Source organism: Eumetopias jubatus, unplaced genomic scaffold, assembly GCF_037043125.1.
Source record: "Eumetopias jubatus isolate StellerSeaLion01/CBP00866 unplaced genomic scaffold, mEumJub1_p1.0 scaffold_10, whole genome shotgun sequence".
NCBI classification, from domain to species: Eukaryota; Metazoa; Chordata; class Mammalia; order Carnivora; family Otariidae; genus Eumetopias; species Eumetopias jubatus.
The window spans coordinates 9,786,842-9,814,774 of record NW_028274816.1 but is presented as its reverse complement, the minus strand read 5'-3'; the positions used below and the strand labels follow the sequence as shown (position 1 = coordinate 9,814,774).

The window sequence follows — 27,933 nt, the reverse complement described above, 5'->3', positions numbered from 1 at the left end:
TTTTTTCCATGAGTTTACACATACAATGGCAAATAGTTACTATCAAAATTAGCCACCTGAGTAGTTTATTCAGCAAATATTTATTGAGTGTCTATGTGCCAGACCCTGTTCTAGATGCTGGAGATACAGCAATACACAAAACAGACAAAAATAATTTTCCAAGTGGAACTTAGAGTCCAATGTTTCAAATGCAGAACATAGCCATTAAGAAAAGAAAGCAAATTAAAAAAAAAGTTAGAAAGTGATAAGGGCTGTGGAATAAAATAAATCAGGGTTAAAGAATAAGTATGGGGTCGGAGGTGACCACTGCAATTTTATGGATTGGCTGGGAGGCCATTACTGAGAAGTGACATTGGAGCAAAGTCCTGAAGATGAGGGAGAAAGCCAGGTGATACCTAGAGATCTAGAGCAGAAAGCATTCTTGGAAGAAGTAGCAAGTGTGAAGGCCCTAAAGTGGGAGTATCTATGGCAGTCTCCACATAGTAAGAATGCCAGAGAAGTTGAAACCCATTGAGTCGTGGAGGGGACGAAGCTGTACTGGGACTTGAAAGTATGCTAAGGATTGGCTCCTTCTCTGAGCAAGAAGCTATTGGAGGGTTGTGAGACAGGAAGTGCCATGATTTGACATGTATTTTAAGAGTCCCTTTGGCTGCTGTAGTGAAAACAGTCTGAAAGAGGCCAAGGACAGATCATAGAGACCAATTAAGGGACTGTCGTAGTAATCCAAGGAAGAGATCATGATTGGAAGTCATGAGAAGTATTCAGTTCTGAATGTATTTTGAAGGTAGAGCCAATAGGATTTGCTGATGGATAGGTGTAGAGTGAGATAAAAAGATGATTCAAGTTTAACTGTAAAATTTTTTAGCTTGAACAATTAGAAGGCAGTGTTGCTACTTACTACAATGAGAAAATTCAGGATTCTGGACATGTTATGTTTGAGTGGGTTAGTAGATACCCAAGTGGAACAGCTGAATAGGCATTTGGAGAGGACTTTGGAATTCAGGAAAGAAGGTAGAGTTGGTGATAAGATTTCGGAATTTCGAGCAGTATAGATGGTACTCAAGTTTTGTGACTGAATCAAATCTCTGATGGAATGAGTATGGATATAAAAGAGTCTGAAGACAGCCCTGGTGTCACCCCCAAGTTTAGACAGGGAAGATAAGAAGGAACCAGTAAAGGGAGCTTCAGAAGGAATAGGTGGTAATATAGGACAGTACAAAGTCCTGGAATCCAAGCCAAGAGAATATTTAAACGGGACTGAAAACTGTAGACTATCAGGGACTACGAGAGGTTAAGAAAGATCACATATTCTGATTCAGAGTTTAATTCCTACCAACTTAATTAGATTAATTCATTTTGATTATATACAATGGCCATTAAGTTGAATAACAGATCTAGTAGAATACTATTAAAAAAGGCATAAAGTATAAGTCTAGGGCATTTATACAGTTCTAACAACTGGGGACAGGATGCATTCAGTTAAAGTGATATCACAGTGTTTAGTGTTTAAGAACAAGGGCTTTTGAGTCTAAGTGACCTGGGTTTATTAAACCCAGTTTTGCTGGGATTTGTTTATACCAAACTCATATGAGACATTTATTAAAACTGTAACCCTTTTAAACATCTCTTAAACTCCCAATATTTAAATATACCTTCTGTAAAAAAAATAAGATTGAACTAAGTCAATCATAATCATTTTTATGATACCATACAGCTCTTAAATTCTACAAATGTATGATTGAGAAGAATAAAACACTATGGGAGGAAATCAAACTATAATCTGAGATGTCAGAGGCTTGAAAGGTACAAAGGTGATAGTTATAATAAAACTGAAGAATAACTAAAGGGTTATATTAGATGCTTAATTTCATAGGAATGTAATTGTTTCAACCATAAAAGTAAGAGGGACTAAATCAAGTAATTCAACCATTTTCAGCTTTGAATAGGTAGAAAATCAGTTACAATTGGGAAGGAAAGCAGCAGAAGGCTAGGCACATTAGCTTACTTCAACCTGTAGCATATCACATGACATTATCACATAACGATCCTTATAAAACAAAAGAATTAGTGAAAGAAAAATAAAATATTAAGGTGCTACTGAGGCAGAATGTCAGGCAAATGAACCTATTCCAATTAAAGAGTATAACTTTGTGTGAACTGTTTTAATAATCTTGTTCATTTTTTCTTAATAAAATTCTTAATCTAAAGTCCTATTACCACTCAAAACTGCAACTGGCACTTAATGCTTTCTAGACTTTTAACTTTCTGCTAGAAAATTCTTTACTATAATGTTATCTCTTCATTTTATGACGTGTGTATTTAGCCAAAAAATAAGAAATCTCCTACTCAGTTTCCTACTAAAGAGGCCAAAGTAAAATGGAAAATGTGCCTTCTGGATACCGGGCAGAAGAAAACCACCAAATCACCAGAGCACTGGAATAATCAAGCCAAAGGGGAAAATAAGAGAGAGGTATGCTTGTATCTGCATACAAAACAAACCAAATGTATCTAAAATCACAATCCTTTGAACATGAAAAAGAACCTATGGTTTCATCTCAAGAGGCATTTAAACCCATGGTGTTCATTGAAGATTTGAATTTTAAAAATGGAGGGGAAAAACTGGAGGATGATCAAAGAGATGGGTATTATTCTAAAACTAAATTTAATGTGTATTTAAAAGCAATTAGTAAAACAATTATTCTAGTTGAAAAATTAGGGATACAATCAAATTAGTACATTTGTATAAATCAGCATACTATATAGTGAACCAGAAATGTTGATCCTAATTCCTTGTCATTGTCCTCTTCAGCTACTAAAGTTTATTGTAAAATAAATATGATGAATAAAGAGATTGAACTAAGATGTACGTAGGCAAATAAAATCCATCCCAAATTTGAAAATAATGAAAGCATAATAATTGGCTTTTTCAAACCTGACCTTTCAAACAACAAACAAAATCACCAGTAACACACCTGTGAGTCCCTGAAGTACATCTCATATTGCTGTATCATCTGTCTGCTAATCAGGCTCCCATGATAAACCACAACATTAATATCAGTCCATGTACGAAATTCTCTCTCCCAGTTTGCAATAGTAGAAAGTGGAGCAATAATCAGGAAAGGTCCTCTTATACCAGTCAGAAGGATTTCGTAGAGGAATGTAATTGATTGAATGGTTTTGCCAAGACCCATTTCATCTGCTAAAATGCAGTTTCGTCTGAAATAAACAAATATATTATCCATGTATACATTGGGTTTTTCTGTACACTACAATGTTCTTAAAGATAAATATACAAAAATAATCAAAGATCAAGTTAAAATACTTGCATTTATAAAAACATAAAAGTTGCTGAAGTGTAGACTAGGCATATCATTTTGTATACATATGAAACTCTAATTTTATTATAATCTTGCAGAGGGAAAACTATAGATTTCTGTAGCTCCAAAATAAAGATAACACCTGTCAGAGGTATGGTTTTGTTAAAGAATGAAACGGCAGGAGTGAGGCAAACTAAATATATTATTTATTCAGGAAGCATTTATTAAATACCTTCTATATCTCAGGGAGAGTATGAGAAAATGGGATACAAAAGAAATAGAACATGTTCTCAGCCTTCCAGGGGCTTTTATCTATTAGAGAAGCAGACATGCAAATAAATAAATAAATAAATAAACCATGCAATGTGCTATCATGGAAGCACAAACAAAGCACTGGTTTTCAATTCTGGCTGGGCATTAGAAGAGCCTAAAAGCCTGAAGGAAAGAGAGACACCCAGGGCTCTCCCCTACACATTACGTCAAAGTGTATGGAGGAGGATAAAAGCAGCTAGAATTTGTTTTTAAAAAAGTTCCACAGATGATTATAATATATGGCCAGTTGAGAACCTTCAGGGTTAAGTTTATTACAGAAACTCAGAGGAGTAAGTGTCCAACTCTGGCAAAAAGAGATGGTAGAAAAGGAGCTCTCTTTCGGAGAAGAGGTCAGTAATGGGTAGGATTTTGCCAGGGAGCACAGCAAAGGAGCAGAAGTGTAAAGAACACGATCACCTGGGAGACTACAAATGTGGTTTTGAGATGGGGGTATCACTAAGGTAAGAAGAGGTCATAAATAAAGAACACTGGACATCATTCTGTTATGCAATGGGAGCCACTTAAAATTTTTAAAGAACCCTGATGCGATTGTATTTGTACTCTGAGGCTCACTCTGGCTCCACTGTGGATATTAGAAGGTGAGGTGACTACAAGCTGGCGCACTAACTGGGAAAGTACTGCAATAATGCAGGAAACAATGGCGGGCACTTGGACTAAGGGAGGGGGGACTAAGAGGAGAGAATGGATTCCAAAGTTAATTATGACTTAGAATGATTTGGACTTAGTGACCAACCAGATATACGGGGGGTTTGATGACAGCCAGATTTCAGTAATCGTGTTATTCTTTTTTTTTTTTTTCCCAAGTGGGCTCCATAACCCGAAGATCAAGAGTTGCATGCTCTGACTGAGCCAGCCAGGCGCCCCTTTATTGTGTTATTGTTAACCGAAATACAAAATATGTTGTAAGAACTAGTTTGGTACAGAGGAAACAGGAAACGATAAGATTAATTTTGAATTTTGTGCTGAAAAAAGAATCAGTGAGATAGATTTTAAGGTAGCAAGAGGCAAAGAGAGATACGGGCTTGGAGTTCAAGGCCTTAGAGATAAAGATACGCGACCATGAGAATGTTATTGATAAATGAAGGCACAGGGGGTGTGGAGTACGGCTTAGGAAGAACAAACCTGTACCACGAGGAGAGCAAAAGAGCACCATTAGGAGGAAAAGCAACACTGAAAGGGCAGGCAGAGGAAGGGAAACCAGCAGACCAGCAAGTCACAGGGTCTGGAGAGAGTCCCACTGTGGAAGCTGCTGCGGCTGAGAATGGGGTGAAGTTTACAGAAGGAGCAACCAAAACCCAAAGCAGCAGGGACACGCAAACTAGGGCTGAAAAATACCCCATGGATTGGGAAATAACACGTTTCAAAGATAAGACTCAAATCTAAGCAACAGGGTTAAAGCGAGTGGGAGATGAGGAAATGGGAAGAGCTCCTGTAGGCTTTCTTCCACGAAATTACAGAGGGCTCGAGGTCACTAGAAGGAAAAACAGAACCAAGAAGAGAAGGTTTACCCTTTTCTTTCTTGTATTTTTATGAAAGGTTAGACCCAGATTTGTTCACAGAGTGAAGGGACGGACAGCACTAGTCTTGAGATGGCTTGAAGGTCTAAAAGTGCAGGATGACAGTCGATGCAAGTGAGGCTCTGAGAAAACTGGACGAGCTGCATGTCAAGAACGGAGGTGGTACATGAGTCTTGGTTGTGGGGAGGCACCTTTTAACTTCTGGTACATGAGGATGGCTAAGAAAAGCTAAGAATGGAGATACGTTTGTCGGCCTGGCTGTGAGGGCAGGCAAGAACCTGAACAAGCTCACCTACGGGCCCTCTCTATGGAGCAGTCACATGGGGGTGAAGAGGGTAGGGTTGTGACAGACAGCCTGAGGAAAGTGCTGGAAGTTTAAAACAAGCAATGTAGGCAATGGGGAAGGACAAGCAAAACAATACTTTGTTAACTATTTTACCTGGAAGGGTCTCTTGGAAAAAATGATGGTTAACATTTAGAAAATATAAACCAGAGGAAAGACTGCTGTGGGGCGTTAACAAGTCCCCGTAACTCCACATGACTGTCTCAGGACTCACAATTACTGAGTGCAACAACTCAGAAGAATCACGTGAGAAGTAAAAACATGGAAGAGTGATTCTGAATAAAAAGTGTCATCAAATTTTTCTGTTATTACTAATCATAATGCCTTTGCTTGCTCTTTTGTATATGCCACTGTACTTTCTCAACTGTGGGTCCATTTTTCACTTCTTTTGCAATTATCTTTTCACTGCAAAAAAGTGAGCTAATGTTCCACCCAGCATTTTGAACTTGGAAAATAAATAACAGAAAGCATAAATTCATTAGTAGATTCTTATATTTTGATTTCTACTCATCAACTGCTGACAATCTGCTTTGCTGAAGACTTAAATAATAGACCTACTTAATTCTTACTGATATAATTGCTCACACTTTACTAACTAGATTCAATTACTAGCAGACAGCAGTATAAGCTGATAAGTTGCAAAATGTTCTGTAACATAACAGATGTTTTATGATGGTAAGAAAGGTATTTCAAATTTTACTATTAATCATCTTATCAACTTTCTTCTATTCTGAGTGGCATACATTTAAATGAAGCAGTTGAAGTCAAAATCCTAAATTATAATTTACACATCTTCCTGAGGTAACCTCACTTTCAATAATAAAGACTCCATGACAGTAATAATATAGCAACATCAGTACCTATTTTACTTAATATATTTTAACACACATAAAAAAACAACACACTAAACTTTTTTCTATTAAGATATATTACATACCTATTGTACCAATTGAATAAGAGCCAGTTGAGTCCTTCCAGTTGATATTCCCTGAGTTGATTGCCATTTTTATAGTCCCTGGATTGATCAATTTTTTTCCACATATTAGCGGGAGGACGATCCTTTGTGGAAAAACAAAGACTGGTGTGTTTCAGGTTTTTTAATCCTCCATACATCTCATACATGGTAAAAGCATTGCTTTTAAAAATTATAGAGGCATAACATTATATGGTGTTATGATGATATTTTTCAAACATCTAAAGACCAAATTAGTTCTGCACAAACTCTTCCAGAAAACTGAAGAAGGCAGCATACGTTCTAACTCATTCCATGTAGCCCAGGCACTAAAATCAAAGATACTACAAAAAAAACCAAACAAACCAAAAACCCACTATACAACAATATCCCTAATGAATATAGATGCAAAGATTCATAACAAAATTTTAGCAAATGGAATCCAATATATGAAAAGGATAATCTATCATGACCAAGGAGATCTTTCCTAGGAATGGAAGGTGGTTTAAATTTGAAAATTAATCAATGTTAATCAATAGACTAGAAAAACCAAAAATATGATAATCTCAATAGATGCAGAAAAGGGATTTAAAAACTCCAACACCTATTCCTAATAAAAATTCTCATTAAATTTTTAATAGAAGGGAACCTCCTCAGCCTGATAAGGTACATCTATGAAAAGAGCCAAAGCTAACAGGATGTGAAGCAACTAGGACTCTTACACAATGCTGTTGGGAATGTAATATGGTATGACCAATTGGAAAAAGTTTGGCAGTTTCTTTTTCTTTTTCTAAAGATTTTATTTATTTATTTGACAGAGAGAGACACAGTGAAAGAGGGAACACAAGCAGGGGGAGTGGGAGAGGGAGAGCAGGGAGCCTGATGCGGGGCTCAATCCCAGGACCCCAGACTATGACCCGAGCCAAAGGCAGACGCTTAATGACTGAGGCACCCAGGCACCCCAAGTTTGGCAGTTTCTTAAAAAATTAAACATACACCTAACATATGACCCAGCCATTTTACTCATAGGTATTTACTGAAGAGAAATGAAAGCACATGTCTAGACGAAGACTTGTCTACTAATGTTCATAAACTTTCTTTTTTTTATTTTAAGATTTATTTGAGAGAGAGAAAGAGAGGAAGAGCACACAGAGGGAGATATCCCACAATTTGTTTATCCATTCACCTACTGATGAATACTTATACTGGCTATTAGAAATAAAATTATTATGGGGACGCCTGGGTGGCTCAGTCAGTTAAACGTCTGCCTTCGGCTCAGGTCATGATCCCAGGGTCCTGGGATGGAGCCCCACATCTGGCTCCCTGCTCAGTGGGGAGCCTGCTTCTCCTTCTCACTGCTGCTCTCCCTGCTTGTGTGCTCTCTCTGTCAAATAAATAAAATCTTTAAAGAAAAAAAACCAAAAAAAGAAAATATGATCTATTCCATGAACAATTTTACTTCATTTCTTCTCTTCTGTTGTATCTCCACATTTTTCATGGCAGCCCTTTCTCACTCTGATGTTAATGGAAAAGTGATCTGCTCCTGCTTTTTCATGTATAAATTCCGTCTTTAGTGAAGTAAGAAATTTCTGTGGCCAAATTACATTTTAAAGAGGACAGGAGAAAATACTTAATAAAATAACAGGTCTCCTCATGGTGAATTTCTTTTGGTTGGCTCCCCAAAACTGGATTCACATGACAATAATCCTATGTCTTAGGATTGAAAGTAAACAATTTGAGGAAATGAAAGTAAAAATTTATATAATTATCAGCAATATCACAACTTGCCATAGCCTTCTAGAATTCTATAGTTTCTGTACTAGAAAAGTCAATAATCTACTTTTTATTATTTGACCAGGGAGGAGACATACATGTAGTCAATTAAAAAAAAAAATCAACATACTGAATTTATGTAGGCTTTTAACAATATTTCATATAAAAGGTTCCTCTAAAATAAAGCTACTATTGAAGGAGATGAACTATTTAGTTATGGAGAATTAACTGGTTTATAGAAAAGAAGGACAAGGTGGGTATAATAAGGATTTTTCCTTATTATACATATTGAGAATAACTCCACCTCGAGCTGAAACTGATATTCTTGGTATTTTTATAAATGACCTGAGAGAAACAGTTGTGGGAAACTCTTAAATTCAGAGATGAGGCAGAAGCATTTGCAAATTGTCAAGGGAAACTTGAAGGAAATACTCATCAAAATTATAAATGCACAAAAAGAATGAGATCTTGCCATTTGCAACGATGTGGATGGAACTGGAGGGTGTTATGCTGAGTGAAATAAATCAGTCAGAGAAAGACATGTATCATATGACCTCACTGATATGAGGAATTCTTAATCTCAGGAAACAAACTGAGGGTTGCTGGAGTGGGGGTGGGGTGGGAGGGATGGGGTGTCTGGGTGATAGACATTGGGGAGGGTATGTGCTATGGTGAGCACTGTGAATTGTGCAAGACTGTTGAATCACAGATCTGTACCTCTGAAACAAATGCAATATATGTTAAGAAGAAGATAGCAGGAGGGGAAGAATGAAGGGGAGTAAGTCAGAGGGGGAGACGAACCATGAGAGACGATGGACTCTGAAAAACAAACTGAGGGTTCTAGAGGGGAGGGGGGTGGGGGGATGTGTTAGCCTGGTGATGGGTATTAAAGAGGGTATGTTCTGCATGGAGCACTGGGTGTTATTCACAAACAATGAATCTTGACACTATATCACAAACTAATGATGTAATGTATGGTGATTAACATAACAATAAAAATTAAAAAAAATAAATGCACATATGCTCCAAGTGATTACACTTCTGACTTGTCTCACAGATACTTGTACATGGACTCAATGTTCAATGTAGCACTGTTTATGACAAAAAACAAAACAAAACAAAACTGGAATAGCCACTAATGGAGGAATAGTTAAATTAACATACATAAGATACTATGTAGCAATTTTTAAAATACAGTATTCATTGTACACCAAAAGAAAATTAAAAATGCAAAGATTACATTAAATCTGTTGGATAAAAGAAGTGCTAAAATTTTATGAAGTTGTCTAAGACATGGTTCTTACCAAATGTCTTGTGTCAGGCCTTGAAGCTTGTAACTGTTCAAACTCTTCTATTTTTGCAAGATCTACGTCTTCTTTCAGTTCCCATGTACTATCTTCATATGGTAATGAGCACCACTTTACTAAGTAGTAAATAACAGGCTGTAAAAAAAAATTTTTTTTCCATTTTACTATTTTGAAAAAGAGAACTTAGAAACAGTTTAAATATGCTTAACCTACATCAATAAAAACTAACGAAACATTTTCCAGTGTTTTTAGGTCATTAATTTTTAAAAAGGAGTTTAGTTTTAACATTTGGAAAGTTTTAGGTTTTTCCTAATTAAAAAAAAATTGTTCCCCTAAATATTTACCTCACCAGTATCTTTATCTTCACAAAAAGAGACTTCTAACACTCTGTCTACTTCAACGTAGTCTGGGTTAAATGGTTCCTCTTCCATCTAAAATTAAAAAGTAACTTAAGTGATAATTGACAAAGAAGTAGAAAGATAAAAGTGAAATAAACACAAATTTACTAGCTATTTTCTAGAATAGAAGCTTGATTTCAATTAAATTTTCAATAAGTGGGACATTTCCATTTTAATTTCCAAAAGATATCTAAGACACATGTCTATATTATGAATCACCACGTTATGTGTAATAAAACCAACCGAATAACACTAAGAAATAAGATATCTCAGACAAGTGACTCACTCTAGAAGATACACTCTTTAAAATTTTCCTAGAAGAGCCTCTGTATCTTTCTTGTGCCACTTTCCTCAGGCCTACGTGTTGAAGACCAATCACCCCACCTGCAGGCTCATCTCTCAGCTGCATCAAGCATTCTTTTTTTAAAAATTGTATTTATTTATTTATTTGAGAGAGAGAGAGCACAAGCAGGGTGAGGGGCAGAGGGAAAGGGAAAAGCTGACTCACCGCTGAGCAGGGAGCCCAATGTGGGGCTCGATCCCAGAGTTCTAGGGTCACGACCTAGCCGAAGGCAGACGCTTAACAGACGGAGCCACTTAGGAGCCCCTCTATCAGACATTCTTTATCTACTGATGATTCTTGTGCTCAGGACCCAGTTACTTCAATGGATGCAAACTCTATCTGAGTTACCTCAAACTACACTCATTTACTCTTCAACCTGTGCTTCCTTCCTGTAGCTTCCTACTGGGTTAACGGTAACATAGCACCCCTTCCACACTTTATTCCCAGTTACCCAAGTCAGAAATGGAGAAGTTAGCTCAGATTCCTTCTCTTTTTTCTTTATCTTCCACATCTACTAAGTCATCAATTCTTACAGATTCTGCCTTCAACTACAACTCAAATTGGTTCCCCTTTCCTCTTTCTCACTGCTTCATCAGTTCTTACTTGGACCTTAAACAACCTCCTCACTAGTCTTCGACTACCTTCCTGCCTCCCTTTAGTCGGTTTTCACACTGACCCGAGTGATGTTCCAAACATAAATCTTACCTATTGCTCCCTTGCTTCCAATCCTTCACTGACCCTCCCTTATTTGGGGATCAGGCCCACATTGGTTTTTGTGGAATAAATAGGATCCTACCTTGTCCTCCAGCCTCATCTCCTATTGCTTGGCACAGCTGTACCCCAGATTTCATGCTTCCAAAGTACAAAACACAGGCTTTTCAAACTCCATGTTATGGCACACCTCCATGTTTTTTACTCCTTCTTCTCTCTTCTGAACAGACTGCTGATCCTTCTCTCGTCTGCCTGGCTGCTTCCTATTCATTCCTGAATGCCTCACTTTCAATAGCCCTTCTCTGCTATCTCTGCTGCCTTTCCTCCTCTGCTTAACCTCTAAATACTGTAGTGCTTCACGGTTCTGTCTTTAGTTCTCTTCACTGTCTCAAATCCTTCCCGAACGAGAGTATCATCTCAGGATCTCTTGATAACAAAGACACTGCCCAACATCAGAATGGTAATGAGGTACTTTAAGACAATCTGCATAGCTCCAATTTATGTTGTACCTGAGTCAAGTGAGAAAAATTAGTCTTTATGAAAAATTAAAAGATTATTAATTAAGTACTTCTAAAATCTTCAGCTCATTAGAAACTTCTATATTAGAGTGAGGATGTGAAAAATTTTTGGCCTCCCAGCATCCATAAACTGAGTAGGTCATCAGAATCATCAAATTTTTGAAGGAGATTTTATAATTACAAAGGAAGTAACAGTAACTTCATGGTGAAAAAAATCTGCCAGATACTACCATAATCTAGTCATTAAAGCTAACTCCACCAGTAATGGGGCAACTAGGTATCATGCTCCTCCTCCTTCAGTGAGAAGGGTACAGCATCATTTCTGTGGTGGTATTTTATTTTTAAATTTTAATTCTAGGGTAGTTAACATTCAGTGTTATATTAGTTTTGGATGTACAATACAGTGATGTTCTTTTAAAAAATGCATGACTTAAAAAAAAATGCATGACTTGAATACTGAGGTAACATGAGACAACCCCATATTTAGGGACATTCTACAAAATAAACCACTTATACTCTTAAAAAAAATGTCCAAGTAATGAAAAACAAAGACTAACAGAGACATGACAACTAAATTCAACATATGATGCTGGATTGGATTCTGGACCACAATAAACACAAAAACACCTTTTTTGCTATAAAAATAGTGGAACAATTAGTGAAATATGAGTAAGGTCAGTCTGTAGATGAGCTAATACTACATACATGTTAATTATACTATTATTATATAACATAATTAAAAAATTAAATACTGAAGTATTTGCAATTTACATTCAAATGGTTTAGAAAAGAAATGTATGTGCATGGAAGAAAGGCAGGGAAGGAGAGAGGACAGAGGCAGAGGGAGAATGAATGTGAGTGACAAAGCCAACATGGTAAAATATGAACATTTAGGGAATCTTACTAAAATGTATGTAGGAAAATAAAACATATAGCATAGGGAATATAGTCAGTGGTATTGTAATAGTGCTGTACGGTGACAGATGGAAGTTACAGTTGTGCTGAGCACAATATAATATACAGACTAGTGGAATCACTATGTTGTACACCTGAAACTAATGTAACACTGTGTGTCAAATATACTTCAATAATATATACATATATAGGAATTTATTGTACTATTTTTGCAACTTAGATTTTTCAAAATAAAAACTCTAAAAAAATCTTCAAATTAGAAAGTTAAAAAAATTTAGATGAATCTAAAACTGCTCTAAAACAAGCCTATTAAAAGGAAAAAGAAAAAAATTTAGAGTAGAAAAGGACATCAACTAATTGGTGAGGCCTTTAAAATGAATTATGCCTAAGATGGTTTGTTCATACATACACAAACCTGGCACAGAAAATATGCAGTGTATTTCACGTACTGAAAAAATCTTAAGTTTCCATTTATTGGCTACATTCCCATTTCCATTACTTGAATAACTTTGCTGATATAATTCTCTGAGATATTAACCCACTCATATTCACCTCTAAGTTGAATTAGCATGTATTTCATGCTAATTTAAAAATACAAGAGTTATCTACCACTCTGAATTATCAGTGTTCCTGTTTCAGCTAGTTTCCAAGCTAAATTTGGTGAGAGAAAACTACTATATGTAGAAGCATTTGTGTTCAAATATCAAACTTGGAAGCCTAAGAATTAAAATGAATAATATTTAAAATTTGATAAATACTGCATGCGTTCAGAGTTCAACACATAATAGTTTATTTCTTTTTCTTACATCTGCAAAAAAATGTGCTCTTTGTGCTTGTCTCAATTTGAATCGTTTGATTTTCTGCTGGATCCTTTTATCTTTCAAAAGCTGCTGTTCTGTGGCCCACTCACAGTGAAGATAGGAGCTAAAATTTTTATAAAAGCAATATATTAGAAAGACATAGTAAAACATGTTTTGGTTTTTTAAGATTTATTTTTATTCACAGCATCCAATACAGAATATTCAACTTTACGAATAGGTAGCTCATCATTTCATTTAATGTCAACAGACTCCACACAATTTCTAAAGCCACTGTGGTCACTATATCCTAAGAAGACTGTAGTATAAAGATATGCCATTTGCCACATAGAAACAGAATGATAAACCAAGTCATAAAGGTAATGAGACGTGATTTATCATTTATTTCCTCACTGTAACAGTTTTGTCATGATCAGAAAAAGCTAACTTGTTTTGAAACCAATGTAATTTTATTTAAAACTTTTTCACCTAAGTATAGGAAAAACTTGAATAATCTGAAAAGTTCAACAATATAAATATAATAAGTAATGTCTATAATTTGTAAAAGAATATTTTATAAAGATTCCTGCATTTTGATGTTAACAATTAACATTTCCTGAAAAAAATTCACTTAAATTTTTACCACAAAAAGTTTTAAACTAATAAAACATTTTAAAATTCAGGTAAAATAAAAAAATAATTTAACTTAATATTTTTAAATATATTAATTTATATACAAATCAGCATTTTCTAACTTAGATACTTACTAATTCTTGTATTTTACAAAAAATTCTTCTGTATCAATCATCACTCCAGGCGATACCTAAGAAAATAAAATCAATACTTATGACTCTAATAATCAGGCCATGGACTATAAAGGGTAAAATGTAATGTGCAATTACTTACTTCCTTTTTTACAGTTCTAGAAGATAGTATTTTGTCTACAATTGCAGCATCTTCTTCACTTGGATTCTCCTATGGGATGGAGGAAAGAAGATACAATGTCACATTCTAAAAATTCCTTTAGTTGCCACTTTGTATTTTTATGAACACTAAAATTCAGTTTATTTAGCACATATGTCAGGCACTGTGTTAAATGTTAGGAATATAAAAATGGAAAAAGAAATCATTGCTGTTATTGTCCTCCTCATCATCATCATGGTAAACATACTGTGCTTCTTAATGGGCTCAGCATTATTGTCAGCACTTCACACACATTAACTAATTTAATCTTTGCAACTACACTACGCCATTGTCATCTCTCCACTGTACAGATTAGGAAGCTCAGGCACAGAGAACTAAGTACTTGCCCAAGGTGTCAGATCACTCAGTTGGCAGATGAGTGGTTGGTTCATAATCCAGATAAGGAAGATTAAAAGATGAAAACGCATAATCAAAGACAGAGAGTGCACCTATGTTCAGAAGGTCAGAGGATTCAGTGCTTGTTAAGAAGTGGCCGGAGATAAGGACAAAAAAAATTCATACAAAGGGCTTTATATGATGTGCTAAGAAGGCATCATTATTTTTTGTGAGACTTAGGAAGCTCTAAGAGGAGCTTTAAGTAGAAAGTACTATGATCAGGCCTGTAATTTAGAAATATTCTGCAGAAAGGACAGAATCTGGAGGAGTTTCAGAAATATCTATTTAGGGGTGAAAAACGTGGTGATAAACAGGATGAGGAAGCAAAGGAAGAAAACAGAGAGGATGAATTCCTAGGTTTCTGATCTGAATAATTAACGGTTCTATCAACTACAATAGGGAATCCAGGAGGAAAAGTTGGAGTAGGTTTTAGGAGGAAAGATAATAAAAGTATTTTAAAGAAAATATGTTGGTTTCAAATGATTTGCAGTCATAATTCCGAATCTGTCTTACCACAAATAATTGTAAAGGTTGTTCACCAGGTAAAGGAGCTGAATTCTTTTTTATTTTCATAGAACCTTTAACCTCTTCTTCAGATTGTTTCCCTTCTGCATCTTCTGCATATTTTTTTCTTTTAATTTGACGATTTGATCTTCTTTTCTGCAATGAACCATAAGGATCATATTTATATGATAGATTTTAAAGGAAAGATTTTTAAAATAATTACTTTTAGTGTGGCAATTTTGTACATTACATTCCTGAAACTGTATTTGACACTCATCTTTTCTCATTTTTCCTTTTAATTAAAGGAAGATTGTAACTTGCTCTTTGTCACAGGCTTAGAATCTTGTTTTACTTCCTAAGGTTTCAAATAAAGATTAGTAATACCTTTATTACTTTTCTTTAGAAATTGTTAGGAATAAAAAGATTTATTTTATTTAACTATTTCACAGCTTGGGCAAAACCTATTTTATTAGTAATACATTTATTGTTTTATTACTTCTCTTTAGAAACTATCGTTCAGAAGAGTAAAAACATGTTTTATTTAGCTATTTCACACTTTGGGCAACACATATTTTAAACTGTTAATACTTTCAGTTTCTGCCCCAAACCTAAAAAGTGCATCAGATGAATACTGGTTAAATAATCAGGGACATAAAATTAGAAGAATAAATCAAACAATATTTACCACAAAATCCATGAACTTGTGTTTAAAACAGAATAAGACAAAAGAATATAAAATGCTTTAAAAGAGATACACAAACTAATCAAGTAAATCTACCAAATAATTAAATGTGTATGAAAGAAGAACCAGTGTTTTACTAACCTTACTAGCTTCCCTTAAAAATAAAGAACACCACTATTAAAACCAGAAGTAAGCCTTTTGAAAAGTATTACATGTAGTACCATAATTTTAAAATAAACTAAGTGATTTTAAATCAGGTATCAAATACACATGGCTTTACTTACCTCCCTAAAGATCTAATATTTGATGTTCCCCACTACAAAATCAAAATCTCACATTGGCTTGACAACTTCAGAGGACTTAGGTTTGCTTTTTTCCACCTCTTTAAAATCTCATGGGTGGAGGAGTCTTAGCCAACTTTTCTATTGCTCAATATTTGGTAAATCTACCCCTTCTTCCTTTCTCTATGCCATTTTCTCTTATATATTTAGTAACTCCCATGACATTCCCCCATAATGTGACCTGCAAAATAACCCATGTATTCTCCTTTTGGTTTCTGCGAGTACCCTCAATTTGGCAGGCCTTTCCTATTTCCATAACAAAGATGGCTCCATCAGTGCAGCAGGCTGGGGGGAAACTTCTCAGCAGTGGCCTTCAGTGTGCCTTTGCCTCTTTCTCTTGAGTTGTGGAATATTGAGAGAAAGAAAGGCACTAATATGGTAAGTTAGCTCACCCAAATAGAGTAGATAACTTCATGGCTCAATTAGGATGGGTCCCACCATCTCTTGGCCATGAAGACATTTGCATTTTCAAAACTCAAAGTAACACTTTTGTTAATATGGGAGACAGGGAAGGTAGCATATAAAAGTTATAATAAAAGGATTTCTAGAAACCCAAATTTTCCCACACCCTATTTTGAAAAAAATATGTAATATTTATTATTACTTGAGAGAAAAAGTCTGTGGATCTCTAGTCTAATACAAGGCTAAAGGAATATTTAGAGTTCTACAACAGGCATCATATGGCTCTGAATATTCAGGAATAGTTTAAATTAATAAACCAACAGTGACATTTATTATTCTAACAATAACATGTATTACCAATGTTATGTCTCACTGGGCACAAATCTTCTAAATAATGAAGTTTAAGTATAATTCAGTATACTTTTAAAAGATTCTGTTTGATGTTTTCAGCATTTAAGTTTCCTTTCTGGTCATTTTAGGCATCTGTTAGCTCTTTGAAATGCCTCACTTAGGTCTTTAGTAAATTGTAAATGAGTGCCTTAAAGAATCCTTTGAACTCTCAAAAGTGCAAATTTAGTTGATTCTTCACAAGATAAAATGAGAGCAATAAATTTGTAAACTGCACCCTCATGAAGACTTTATCAGTCTAAAAGATTAATTAAAAAGTCCGAGGTATATGATTATAGCTGGAATATTATAAGATTATTATAGATATTATAAGATTATAGCTGGAATCATTACAGTGGAATAAATTATATTCTACTAGAGTACCCAGTTACACATCAGGCAGAGCCAAATGAGGTGCCACTCTCATCAAATTATCTTTCTCTGTCATGTAATATCGCTACTACTTTAAAAATATAAGAACTAATTTGGTGTACACATTTTTGGCTAATGTGCTTTTTTCTGGCTTTCTTTCTCTTAATGTTTTCAAAGCACAATTTAAAATAGTGACAAATTCTTTCTTCGAATTTTTTTTCCAGCTTTTTTTCTTCTGTCTTAGAGGCTTCAACGGATTAGTCCAAAACACTTCACATAAGCGGTCAGAAATACACCCATAAATCACTAATATTTTGTTATGATAACATGTTATTTCCTATAATAATCCTAATATAATGTGCTGTGTTTTTTTTCTTTAATGAAGTCTGCAAATACAGACTACTGAAGTACTGTGTATTAAGATTAAAGGTAAAAAATTAAATATCACATTCAGATTTTTAGATTTCCACCTGACTCCAAGCCTGAAACTTAAATTATTTTTTCAGCCTTCAAATCCTGACAGTCCCTGGTGGTTGAAAGCTACACAGACCTCTCCATCATTCATATGGTACATTTAAATATATCAGTAAAACAGATTTATAATCGTTTACTAGAAAATATTTCTTTTCTTCTTCACCTATATTTTAGTGTTAAAGCAACATGCCTATCAAAGCAACCTAACACTACAAGGAAAGGTATGGAAGAAATGTGCATGTTAACCTATTCTACCATTTCATTGTTTGGTAATTACATAATGGAAAAATGGCCAGCCTTATGCTAGTAAAAATTAAACTGAATTTTCTCATGGTGATTAAGGTAACTGTAAGTCTGCCTGAGTGAAGGATAACATGTGAAGAAAAAGCCAGGCCATATAGTATTAGGAGCTCAGTCACTGCCCTTACCTCAACTCTTGCAGCAGCCCAGGAGCCTTGAGCCACTACTCTCCCATTGGATAAGAAGCTGCATAAGGAAGAAGAAAGGCCATTCAGGGGCTTTCTGGCCCCATAATGCAACAACTGCCACCACCCATACGGCCTAGAGTTGTACTTTAATTATTAAAGAGCAGAGGGTGGCCTGAATTATTATGACCTTCCCTATATATATATATGTACATATATATATATTTTTTTAACTTCACAAGGTTATTGTGAATATCCACCTATTAAAAAAAAGGCGAAATGCACAGTATGCTTGTCTACATTAGGGGATTTTAAATATAATTGGTTATCTTTTCTTTGACAGAAGCAGACCAAAGGAATTATCTCTAGGAATAATTCAACCCATTTGCTCTATCACTGTATGTGATTCTAAAACTTAGGATCTCCATCATTAAGTTCAATTCAAAGCACTATATAAGTACAGGATAATATCACTAGCTATTTCTCCATGCTAAAAGCCATCAGGGACTTTGGCCTGTTACTTAACCTCTCTGGGATTTGGTTTCACTATCTGAAAAATGAGGGGTTTAGAGAGGATACGTAACCAGGTCCAACATTCTATGGTAATACTATTAGAAGCATATTGTCATAATGCTGTCTTCAAGTTCTACCATATAATAAAATGTAGTTTTACTACTAAACTAGAGTATAAATAACCATAAAGCAGGTTTAGGCTACCTAAATAATTCTATCAGTGCTTCATTTCTCAGAAAAAAATGTAATACTCACTTGAGAGTCCTCCTCTTTGCATGTATGTTGTGGCATCTGCTCTGTATCAGATAGCTCATCTGAAGACTCATTCTTTCTTTTTTGTTTCTTACCCAATGTAATAATGAGTTTGCTGTTTCAAGAGGAAAAGAGTAAACAGTATGAACTCTGCCTTTTTCCATTTGTGGTCATATTAAGATTGCCGTGATAAACATTTTTCCATTTCATATCACATGAATGTGCAACCAAAGAGGATAATTATCATGAACTCCACAATGACATTTTCAAGACAAGAACTGCATTCTAATGGAACAAACACAAATCAGTATTACAGTTAACATACTTTTAAGCACAGAAAGGCAGTCAAGTTCTATCACTTGTTTCTCGGGCTCAAAATTATTTTTCATGGGAAAAAATGTCAGGTGATATAACTGTATCTAGGAATTAAAATAATTCATTTATTGTCTTGTAGATTTGGAATGAGGGTTTTTCACCCTTCCACCTCTTACTAAATTCAAATTCCACTTAATGTCTTTCTACCCCACCTATTCCCTAGAAGCCTCTACTACTTTTTACCCTAATTTCTCCCTTACTGAAAACACTTCAACAATGGATTGTCCTTCAATTATTTCATTTATGCGAAGGCTTATCTTAGCTGTAGTATATGTTCCTAAAGAGTTAAAAACTCTTTTTTTATATTTCCACAGTTTGCCTGTCTCTCATATATATATATGTGTATGTATATATACATATTAATATTTATACACACACATCAGATACAAATGTTTAAAATGAAAATGTGTTTTCAGTTTTTTTCCTGATCAGAGGTAGAAAGTACAGAGCTCCCACATTTCCTTATTCTAGTTCAACAAGTGAGAGTACATGATTTTGAAGCACCATACTAATCATAAACCATGCTAATCGCTAATCAGGGAAATTCTATTTTAGATATCGATATTCCAAACAGAGAAAATTTCCCCAAATATTTTTAAGTATGATGTATCAGAAAGACAGAAGAACTTTCTTCAACAATTATTTATTAATGTGGGAAAACTTGGAGGTTAAGAGCACACACTTTGAAATCATAGCATCAAAGATTTTAAACCTGATTCTACCATTTGCTTATCTGTAAGACACCTGGCAAATTATTTGATCTCTTTTAGCCTTAGTTTCCCTGCCAGGAAAATAGGGATCCTATAATAGCTACCTCTTCTGTTGTTGAGAATTAAGTGGAATAATGCAAATGAATTCTTAGCAAAGTCCTGACACAGTAATTTCTGAACTAACCTCTAATTATTATATGCCAGGTACTCCTAGGTTCTAGGATTTGACACAGTCCCTAACGTTAAAGTATCATTGTTAAAATATGAACATGGTTCAAACTCAGAAGTGGAAGTTAGTACCGGATGTAATGTGAACACAAAAGAAGTGCTTCTGTCTACTGTAAAGGAGTACCTTTACAGAAAAGGTAAAGTTTGAGACAGGAAATAAATGATAAAAGGGAGGTCAACTGGTAGTGAAAGAAGACAGAGGGTGCATTCCAGGTAGGGGGGTATTACAGAAGAATGAGAGAAATGCACAGTGACAACAGCATGTCAGAGATCCACAAAGCACAGCAGGAGGAAGAAGCAGAGGGATGGTCATCTAGATAGGGTGAAGATCACCGAAGATCCTATATGACATGTAAGGAGTTAACATTTTAGCTTAAGGCCAGCTTTTAAGCTCGGCAGGGCAGGAATTGAAACAATCTGTCTTGTTCACCACTGACAACAAATGCCTCGGAGATATTCTGAATACATGAAAAAAAATAATAAAGCATTTGGAAGATATGAGAATTTTACACAAATAAGTTCTACAGATTTAAAATACAGCATGGTGATCATAGTTAACAATACCACACTGTATATTTGAAAGTTGCTAAAAGAGAGTGAATCTTCAAAGTTCTCATCACGAGAAAAAAAAATTTGCAATTAGTGAGGTGATGGGTATTAACTAGACTTTTTTGGCAACAGTTTTGCAATAGGTACATATGTCAAATTATTATATTGTACACCTTAAATGAATACAATGTTATATGTCAATTGTATCTCAATAAAATTGGTGGGGGAAGAATTTCAAACAAGAGGGCGATGCAACTAGAAGAGAAACTCAAGGCAGGGAAACCAGCAATCAGGCAAATGACAACTCAAGCGAGGCATGAAGAGAGCAACACAGGGCTACGCTGTGTGGATGAAGAGGTGAAGAAAAGCACAACTTTATTATGGAGGCAGAATCAATTGACATGGCCACTGACTGGATGATTAGATATGACGCAAGAAACTTCTAGAAAGAGTTACTCCCAGATTATTCTTTTTTTTAAAGATTTTATTTATTTATTTGACAGAAAGAGACATAGCCAGAGAGGGAACACAAGCAGGGGGAGTGGGAGAGGGAGAAGCAGGCTTCCCGCAGAGCAGGGAGCCCGATGCTGGGCTCAATCCTAGGACCCTGGGACCATGACCTGAGCCGAAGGCAGACGCTTAACAACTGAGCCACCCAGGTGCCCCAGATTATTCGTGTATGGCATGATTACCACCTTCCACAGGAGAAGGATAACTTTTACTGGGTGTCTCACCTGCACTCTTCGGACAAGCAAATAAAAGTACAAACACAGCTCCCGTTGGAACCAGGAAATCAGAGAGAGTACAAAAAGATAATCTGAAACAACACTAAGGAACCAACCATGTTTATGCTTCATTCCCTCTCACCACTTTCACTGGTCATTTCTTCCCTCTTCCGGTCCCTTTTCCTTACTCCGGTTTCCCTGCTAACAGAAAACTCTCCCTTGAGGTCATATCTACTATTAGATACCACAGGATCTTGTTTTTCCTCCTCCTCATCTGTCTATACAGACTATTTCACTTTCAGTCCTCACCCCACTGTTATCTGAACTCTTGGAACTCCTTTACATTTTCAAAGCTTCCATTTACCCAGTGTTTATGGAAGCAGTCTCTGCTGACTTTAACATGCATTCTCTCATTTGATGTTCATACAATTCCGAGAAGTGAATACTAGCATTTTATAAGAGGAGGAAACGGAGGCTTAGGGAAGTTAAATGCCTTGCTCAAAATCACACTGATAGTAAGACTAGAAATACAAATTAAGTATGCCTCACTCCAGAGCTTAAACTGAAGCTCTCAAAATGTTCCCAAATGCAACCCCTCACTTTCCCTAAACCTAACAGTCTCTTAATGTGAAAAGATTATATAAGTTCAGAAAAGTACACACATCAAAAGAGAACAGCTTCATGAATTTTCTCAAATGAACATAAATGTGTAACCAGCTTCTAGATCAAGAAACAAGACATTATTAGTTTTCTAGAAGTCTCCTCTTCCAGCAAAAACCTCCTCCTAAGGGTAAGCATGATGCTCCTTGTGATTACACAATACAGCCTAACACACTTGTCCAGCTGGTCTTCAGTGGCAAGATCAGGGATAACTCTAAGTAAAATTAGGTAGTAGAAATATATATTGGATGCACTCTGCCATTTGCTCATTTTTATAGATAAATATTGCTTGAATCTCTAGAAAAGAAATACTAGTAAGTGCTGCCCTATCAATCTCAGATGCCTACCCTTTTTAGTGGAGGAGGGTAAGTCCTAGTAAAAACATTGCCTGTAATACCTTAGGATAAACCTTCATTATATTAATTATTTGAAAATGTTCTTCAAAACAAAAAAGAACCTTTTAAATTGTGTTTTCAATATATTCCGTATTTTCTTCCAAGGTTGTTCCATAGGCCTGGAAGAGCATCTTATTTCGTAAACTCATTAACCATTCTTAACCTATGCAAAAATCTTTTTTAATTAACCATTCTTAACCTATGCAAAAATCTCTTTTAAATCCTAACTTTGTAAGAGATATTTCAGATATGGTAGTTTCCTGTTAAACCTTACAAAGTCCAAAATATTTACACATGCCCTTTCTGTTAAAAAACGGTACATTTCCATGGTAGGAAAAAGGTGATTCTAAAACATTAAGTCATGCTTGACTGACACATTTCTGAGTAAAATACAGACATATTTTAAGATTTAAAAACTAGGGTTACTTACACAGAACACTGATTCTTGGAAACAATGAAGTCATACTGGTTTATTGTAAAGTTCTAAAATGGCACATAGGTGATACTATGAAGGGGAACAAAGATTACGTTGGTATTGAGTAATTCTTAAATGTGTGAGAGGTAGGCTTCATTAGAAGGCTGTCTGTTAAAAATAAGGATTCCGAATCAGAAAATATCAGACAAACCCAAACTGAGAGACATTCTACAAAATCACTGGCCAGTATGCTTCAATACTGAAAACATTACAAAAGACAGAGACTGAGGAATTATCCCAAATTGGAAGAGTGTAAGGAGAGATGTCAACACAATGAAATGTAGGATCTTGGCCAAAAAAATGGAACAACTAACAAAATTTGTATGAGGTTTCTAAGTTAATGGAATTGTACAAGTGTTTTTTTCTGGGTTTGATAATCGTGCTTTGGTTATATAAGATGTTAACATTTGAGGAAGCTAGGTGAAGAGTCTAAAGGAACTCTGACCTATTTTTTGCAAGTCTGAGATTAATTCAAAAGTAAAAAGTAAAAAAAAAAAATACAGATTTGTAGGTTCCAACCCCAGGCTTCAGATCTAGTTAAGTGGGACTCCAATCAGACTTTTAAAAAATTCCCTAAAAGATTCTGATGTTCCACCAGGTTTGGGAACCACTGGTTCAGAGTTTTTATCATAGAAAACTCTAAAAACAAATATTCAGGATAATAAAATGATTTTATATTTATAGAGCACTTAAAACACACCAAAGTGTTTTGCTTACAATATCTCAGTTGATCCTGAGAAAAACTCTGAGATAGATATGGTGCTAGTCCCAATATACTAATAGGGAAGCTTTAGCTCCAAAAGGTGAAATTAAAGCCTGAGTCACAAGTTTAGTAAAAGACAATAAAGGTCTCTTTATTTCTAGTCTACTATTTCCAACATCTTACTGATTTTAAAATAAAATGATCAATCAGGACTTAATGTCAATAAATATATAGTTTAATGGATACAGAGAAATATGAAACTATTATTATCTTTTAGTAAATTATTAAGGTTAACGTTTATCTGATTTTCTAACAACCACAAATCTCTACTACCTGTATAATGACAAATGTTTGCCATAAATATTATGTGAGAGAAATCGGATGATCCCAAAGTAGAGAAAATAAAATGAAATCAGTTAAGTAAAATACCCAATTTCCAAAGAGCATTCCATTCTTCCATCACAGATCACAAAGAGTCTACTATATGAATTCTAAAATAAAATATCATTATAAATGAAACTAAAAGTTCATTATAGATACATTCTTCAAATAAACTGACAGTTTGCTATTCTTAGAAATATCACCAAAGTAGAGTGCAAAATACAGAATACATGAATAATAAAGACTTTTTGCAAGTTTTGTTTTTAAATCATTAAAGGGATCTGTTATCAATGTTAGCAAATTGCAGCAACAAGTAAAAGAACTAAATATCAAAACATAGCTTGTTTCAGACAGCAAAGGGCAATTTCAAATTAAGTATAAATTTGAAATATTATTTCATTTGCACTGGAAAACCTCAGTGTTTATACTTGACATCTATATTTGATTTTCAGATGTAATTTATGCACTCATCTGAATCCTACCCACATGTTTATTAGTAGAGGCTGGGTAACAAGCTGCATTCTACACAATGTCAATCTGTAATTGCCCCCTGTTGATTCTCTCACTGCAATAATTGGACAAACAATGACTCTTCCCCAATTAGTCCATTTGTTGTAATTAATGCATCCAATTCATCATAAGTGAAGGAAACAAGCAAAAATACTATTTCACATTATAATGTTTTTCTTTGCAAGCCAAGTGAAAGACACTGCAGCTATTTTTAAAGTCATAAAATAGAAACTTTTTTTTAAAAAAAGAAAAACTTTTAACCTGGTGAAATTTCTCCATTTTAAGGGTCTACTCAAGACTCTAGCTTAAACTCCTCTGGAAAAAGCAAGTTTTATTTTTTTTTAAAAGATTTTATTTATTTATTTGACAGAGAGAGACACAGTGAGAGAGGGAACACAAGCAGGGGGAGTGGGAGAGGGAGAAGCAGGCCCCCAGCCAAATCGATCCCAGAACCCTGGGATCATGACCCGAGCCAAAGGCAGACGCTTTATAACGACTGAGCCACCCAGGAGCCCCGGAAAAGCAAGTTTTAAAAAAGGGTTCTTTATTTTAGTTAATCCTTCAGTTTGTGAAGGTAACATTGTCTTGTATGCTCTTGGTAACTTGGACTAAATTACCTCCTCTTTAAGGACGGATAGGATTTTTTTAAAAAGTTGAATTCACTGAGTTGTTTCAATACAAGTATTAACTAAGTATTAATAATCAGTCAATATATTGACTTATTCTTAAAAAATACTTCTTTTTTAAAAGAGAAAAGGGTGTTTATGTTGAAAAATACTGATAGAGTAGGAGCATTAAATCAAAAACTTTACTTCAGTGGCTCTAAGATACATATTTTCCCCATATATTAACATCTATGAAATCGAGATTCATTTAATAATCAAACACATGCCATAGTTTTAACTGGCAATATTTTTTTTTCTTTCTTACACATAAAATAATGGTGTGCCTTATAATCAATGTCATCTTAGATTCAATGAAATACATACAACACATTGCTAATGACAGACCTTACTAATACATTTTATGTAAAGGTATACTTCTTAAAAATGGAACTGCAAATCTTCATTGAATTCATAACAAATAATGCATGCTGTATCAATTCTTTCTGCAGATGAATGTGTTTCAGATTTTCACTGAGTTTAAGTTTAGATCTAAGGAGTGAAATCTATAAAACATTTTACCTGCCTGGCATTTAAAAATTATAGAACCTCTATAGACTACTAATGGCATATGATTAATAATTTAAAAAATATAATAAATTTATATCATACATTTTTTCCAAGTTTTTTTTTGGTCATATGCCAAGAAACAATTTATTTATATTTTATCCAGATATTAAATTCTTACTATTTTGAATACATGCAAACAGGGTCCCATTTGTCACTTTATTAATAACATGGACTATGAAGTGATAATTCTCAATTTCTGATGATTCATTATATTTTCCCTCAGGTTTTGTTAATTCATTTTTTCCTTATATATTTTATTATTTAGATGTAAATGTATCTCTACAGACATGCATATGGACAAACTTACATGTTAGTTTTATTTAAAAAACACACATACATATATATGTATATATATGATGCAAGGTTAATAAATGTTATTTTCCTTCTTACTTTTTGGGGTCTCAAACTATAGCAAAAAAGGGCACAATATAATTTCAAAATTTAATTATGTTTTATTGTTTTTCTTTATAATATGAATCGTTAATTTCTTTTTTTTTTTAAAGATTTTATTCATTTATTCATCAGAGAGAGAGAGAGAGAGAGAGAGCGCGCACATACAAGCAGGGGGAAAGGCAGGCAGAGGGAGAAGCAGGCTCCCAGATGAGCAAGGAGCCTGATGCAGAACTCGATCCCAGGCCCCTGGAATCATGACCTGTGGGGAAGGCAGACGCCTAACTGACTGAGCCACCCAGGCATGCCAACATCCTTAATTTCTACTTGAATTTGATAAATATTTCCTAATTTAGAGTTTTCTGCTTTCACTCAAGAGAAAAGCTATTTCTGGCCACTTGATATCTAGCATACAGAAAGAATAATTATGAATAACACAAAAAAGAAAATAAGTTTAATCATGAAGGACTGATTAAATTTGTAGGGCCATAAAACATTTTTAAGTATCAAAATCATTCTACCTATGCCAGTCCAATGATCTGTAACACACAGAAGTAAATTCTAACTGACGACATGGACACATAATTTAAATGTTAAAGTTATAAAGCATAAATTTAAAAAATGCTCCAATTAAATCATGTGATATTCTACTATATAATCTCAAATCACACATAGAACCGTAAGAAAATTCTACTTGAAGTCTTAGAATGAATTTATTTTAGAATCTAACTCTCTACTATTACTAAACCATTAGCTATGTCCCTGAGGTTTCAGTCAAGGATTAGCTTGCCATTTCTGTTTTTGATTTAACAAATCAAATCCAACCATTTGGTAACATTTAATATTTAATCTACTCATTCATTCAGTCTACAAAATTCATTCCATTCCATTCATGGAGCATCTATTATGCACCTATTATTACTAAAGAAATATCTGCTATTCTAGTTGAAAGGCAGCTTGTTAGAACCTGATTGCCAAGATCATGACCAACATTAAAACAGCAAAAGGCTGTTTCCCTACCTCACTATTTTATACCTGCCATTACCATTTTAACTCACCACCTTCCACTTAACCGTGGTCAACCCTTTCAAGCTCTGGGCAAATTTCAAACAAAATTTACCTCTCCTAAATGCTACCCTAGCTACCTGATAAACAGAAGCATGCTCATATGAAAAAAGCCATTAATAAGTTAACCTATTACCCCTCTTAACAATTAGCAACTGTTTTTGTTTCTCTGTTTGATTTTTTTTTTTTTTTTAAAGTAGATGTGCTACCAAAGTGAGCACTGTTAGCCTAACTTTTTAACTGGTCTTATTTAGGAACAGAGCCTTAACGGAAAGAGAACCTAGGCAGATGAGTGAAAGTTTAGGCTTGAGGAAAGGGGCGTGGCTCCTGGTTGCAGCCCTCTCCCTAAATAGCTACATGCTATTTATGTTTTCAGAAAATAACGACGGACATTTATTAAATTCCGGGTACTGCTCCATACGCTTTAAATGCTATTAAATCATTTCACCCCCAAAATAACACCATGAGGCAAGTACTATCATTATCCCCTTTCTACACAGGAAGAAATTAAAGCTTGGAGAGGTTAAGTATTTGTCCAGGGTCACACGGCTTGTAGGTGACAAAACTGGGATTTGAACAAATACTCTTGGCTCCAAAGCC

The 27,933-nt window shown here is 34.8% G+C and overlaps 1 protein-coding gene across 6 annotated transcripts in view; it reads right to left on the bottom strand.

The window, feature by feature from the left end:
• The window catches only part of CHD9 (chromodomain helicase DNA binding protein 9), a 168,312-nt gene that overhangs the window by 65,604 nt on the left and 74,775 nt on the right, over positions 1-27,933 (bottom strand). For all 6 annotated transcript variants that reach the window (XM_028093242.2, XM_028093256.2, XM_028093250.2 and 3 more), the window contains 9 exons: positions 18,939-19,050; positions 15,097-15,243; positions 14,131-14,199; positions 13,992-14,047; positions 13,234-13,351; positions 9,887-9,973; positions 9,540-9,677; positions 6,448-6,569; positions 2,973-3,216 (listed from right to left, as the gene is read on the bottom strand). In XM_028093242.2, coding sequence (XP_027949043.1) covers positions 2,973-3,216; positions 6,448-6,569; positions 9,540-9,677; positions 9,887-9,973; positions 13,234-13,351; positions 13,992-14,047; positions 14,131-14,199; positions 15,097-15,243; positions 18,939-19,050 — 1,093 coding nt within the window. The remainder of the gene's footprint in view (positions 1-2,972; positions 3,217-6,447; positions 6,570-9,539; positions 9,678-9,886; positions 9,974-13,233; positions 13,352-13,991; positions 14,048-14,130; positions 14,200-15,096; positions 15,244-18,938; positions 19,051-27,933) is intronic.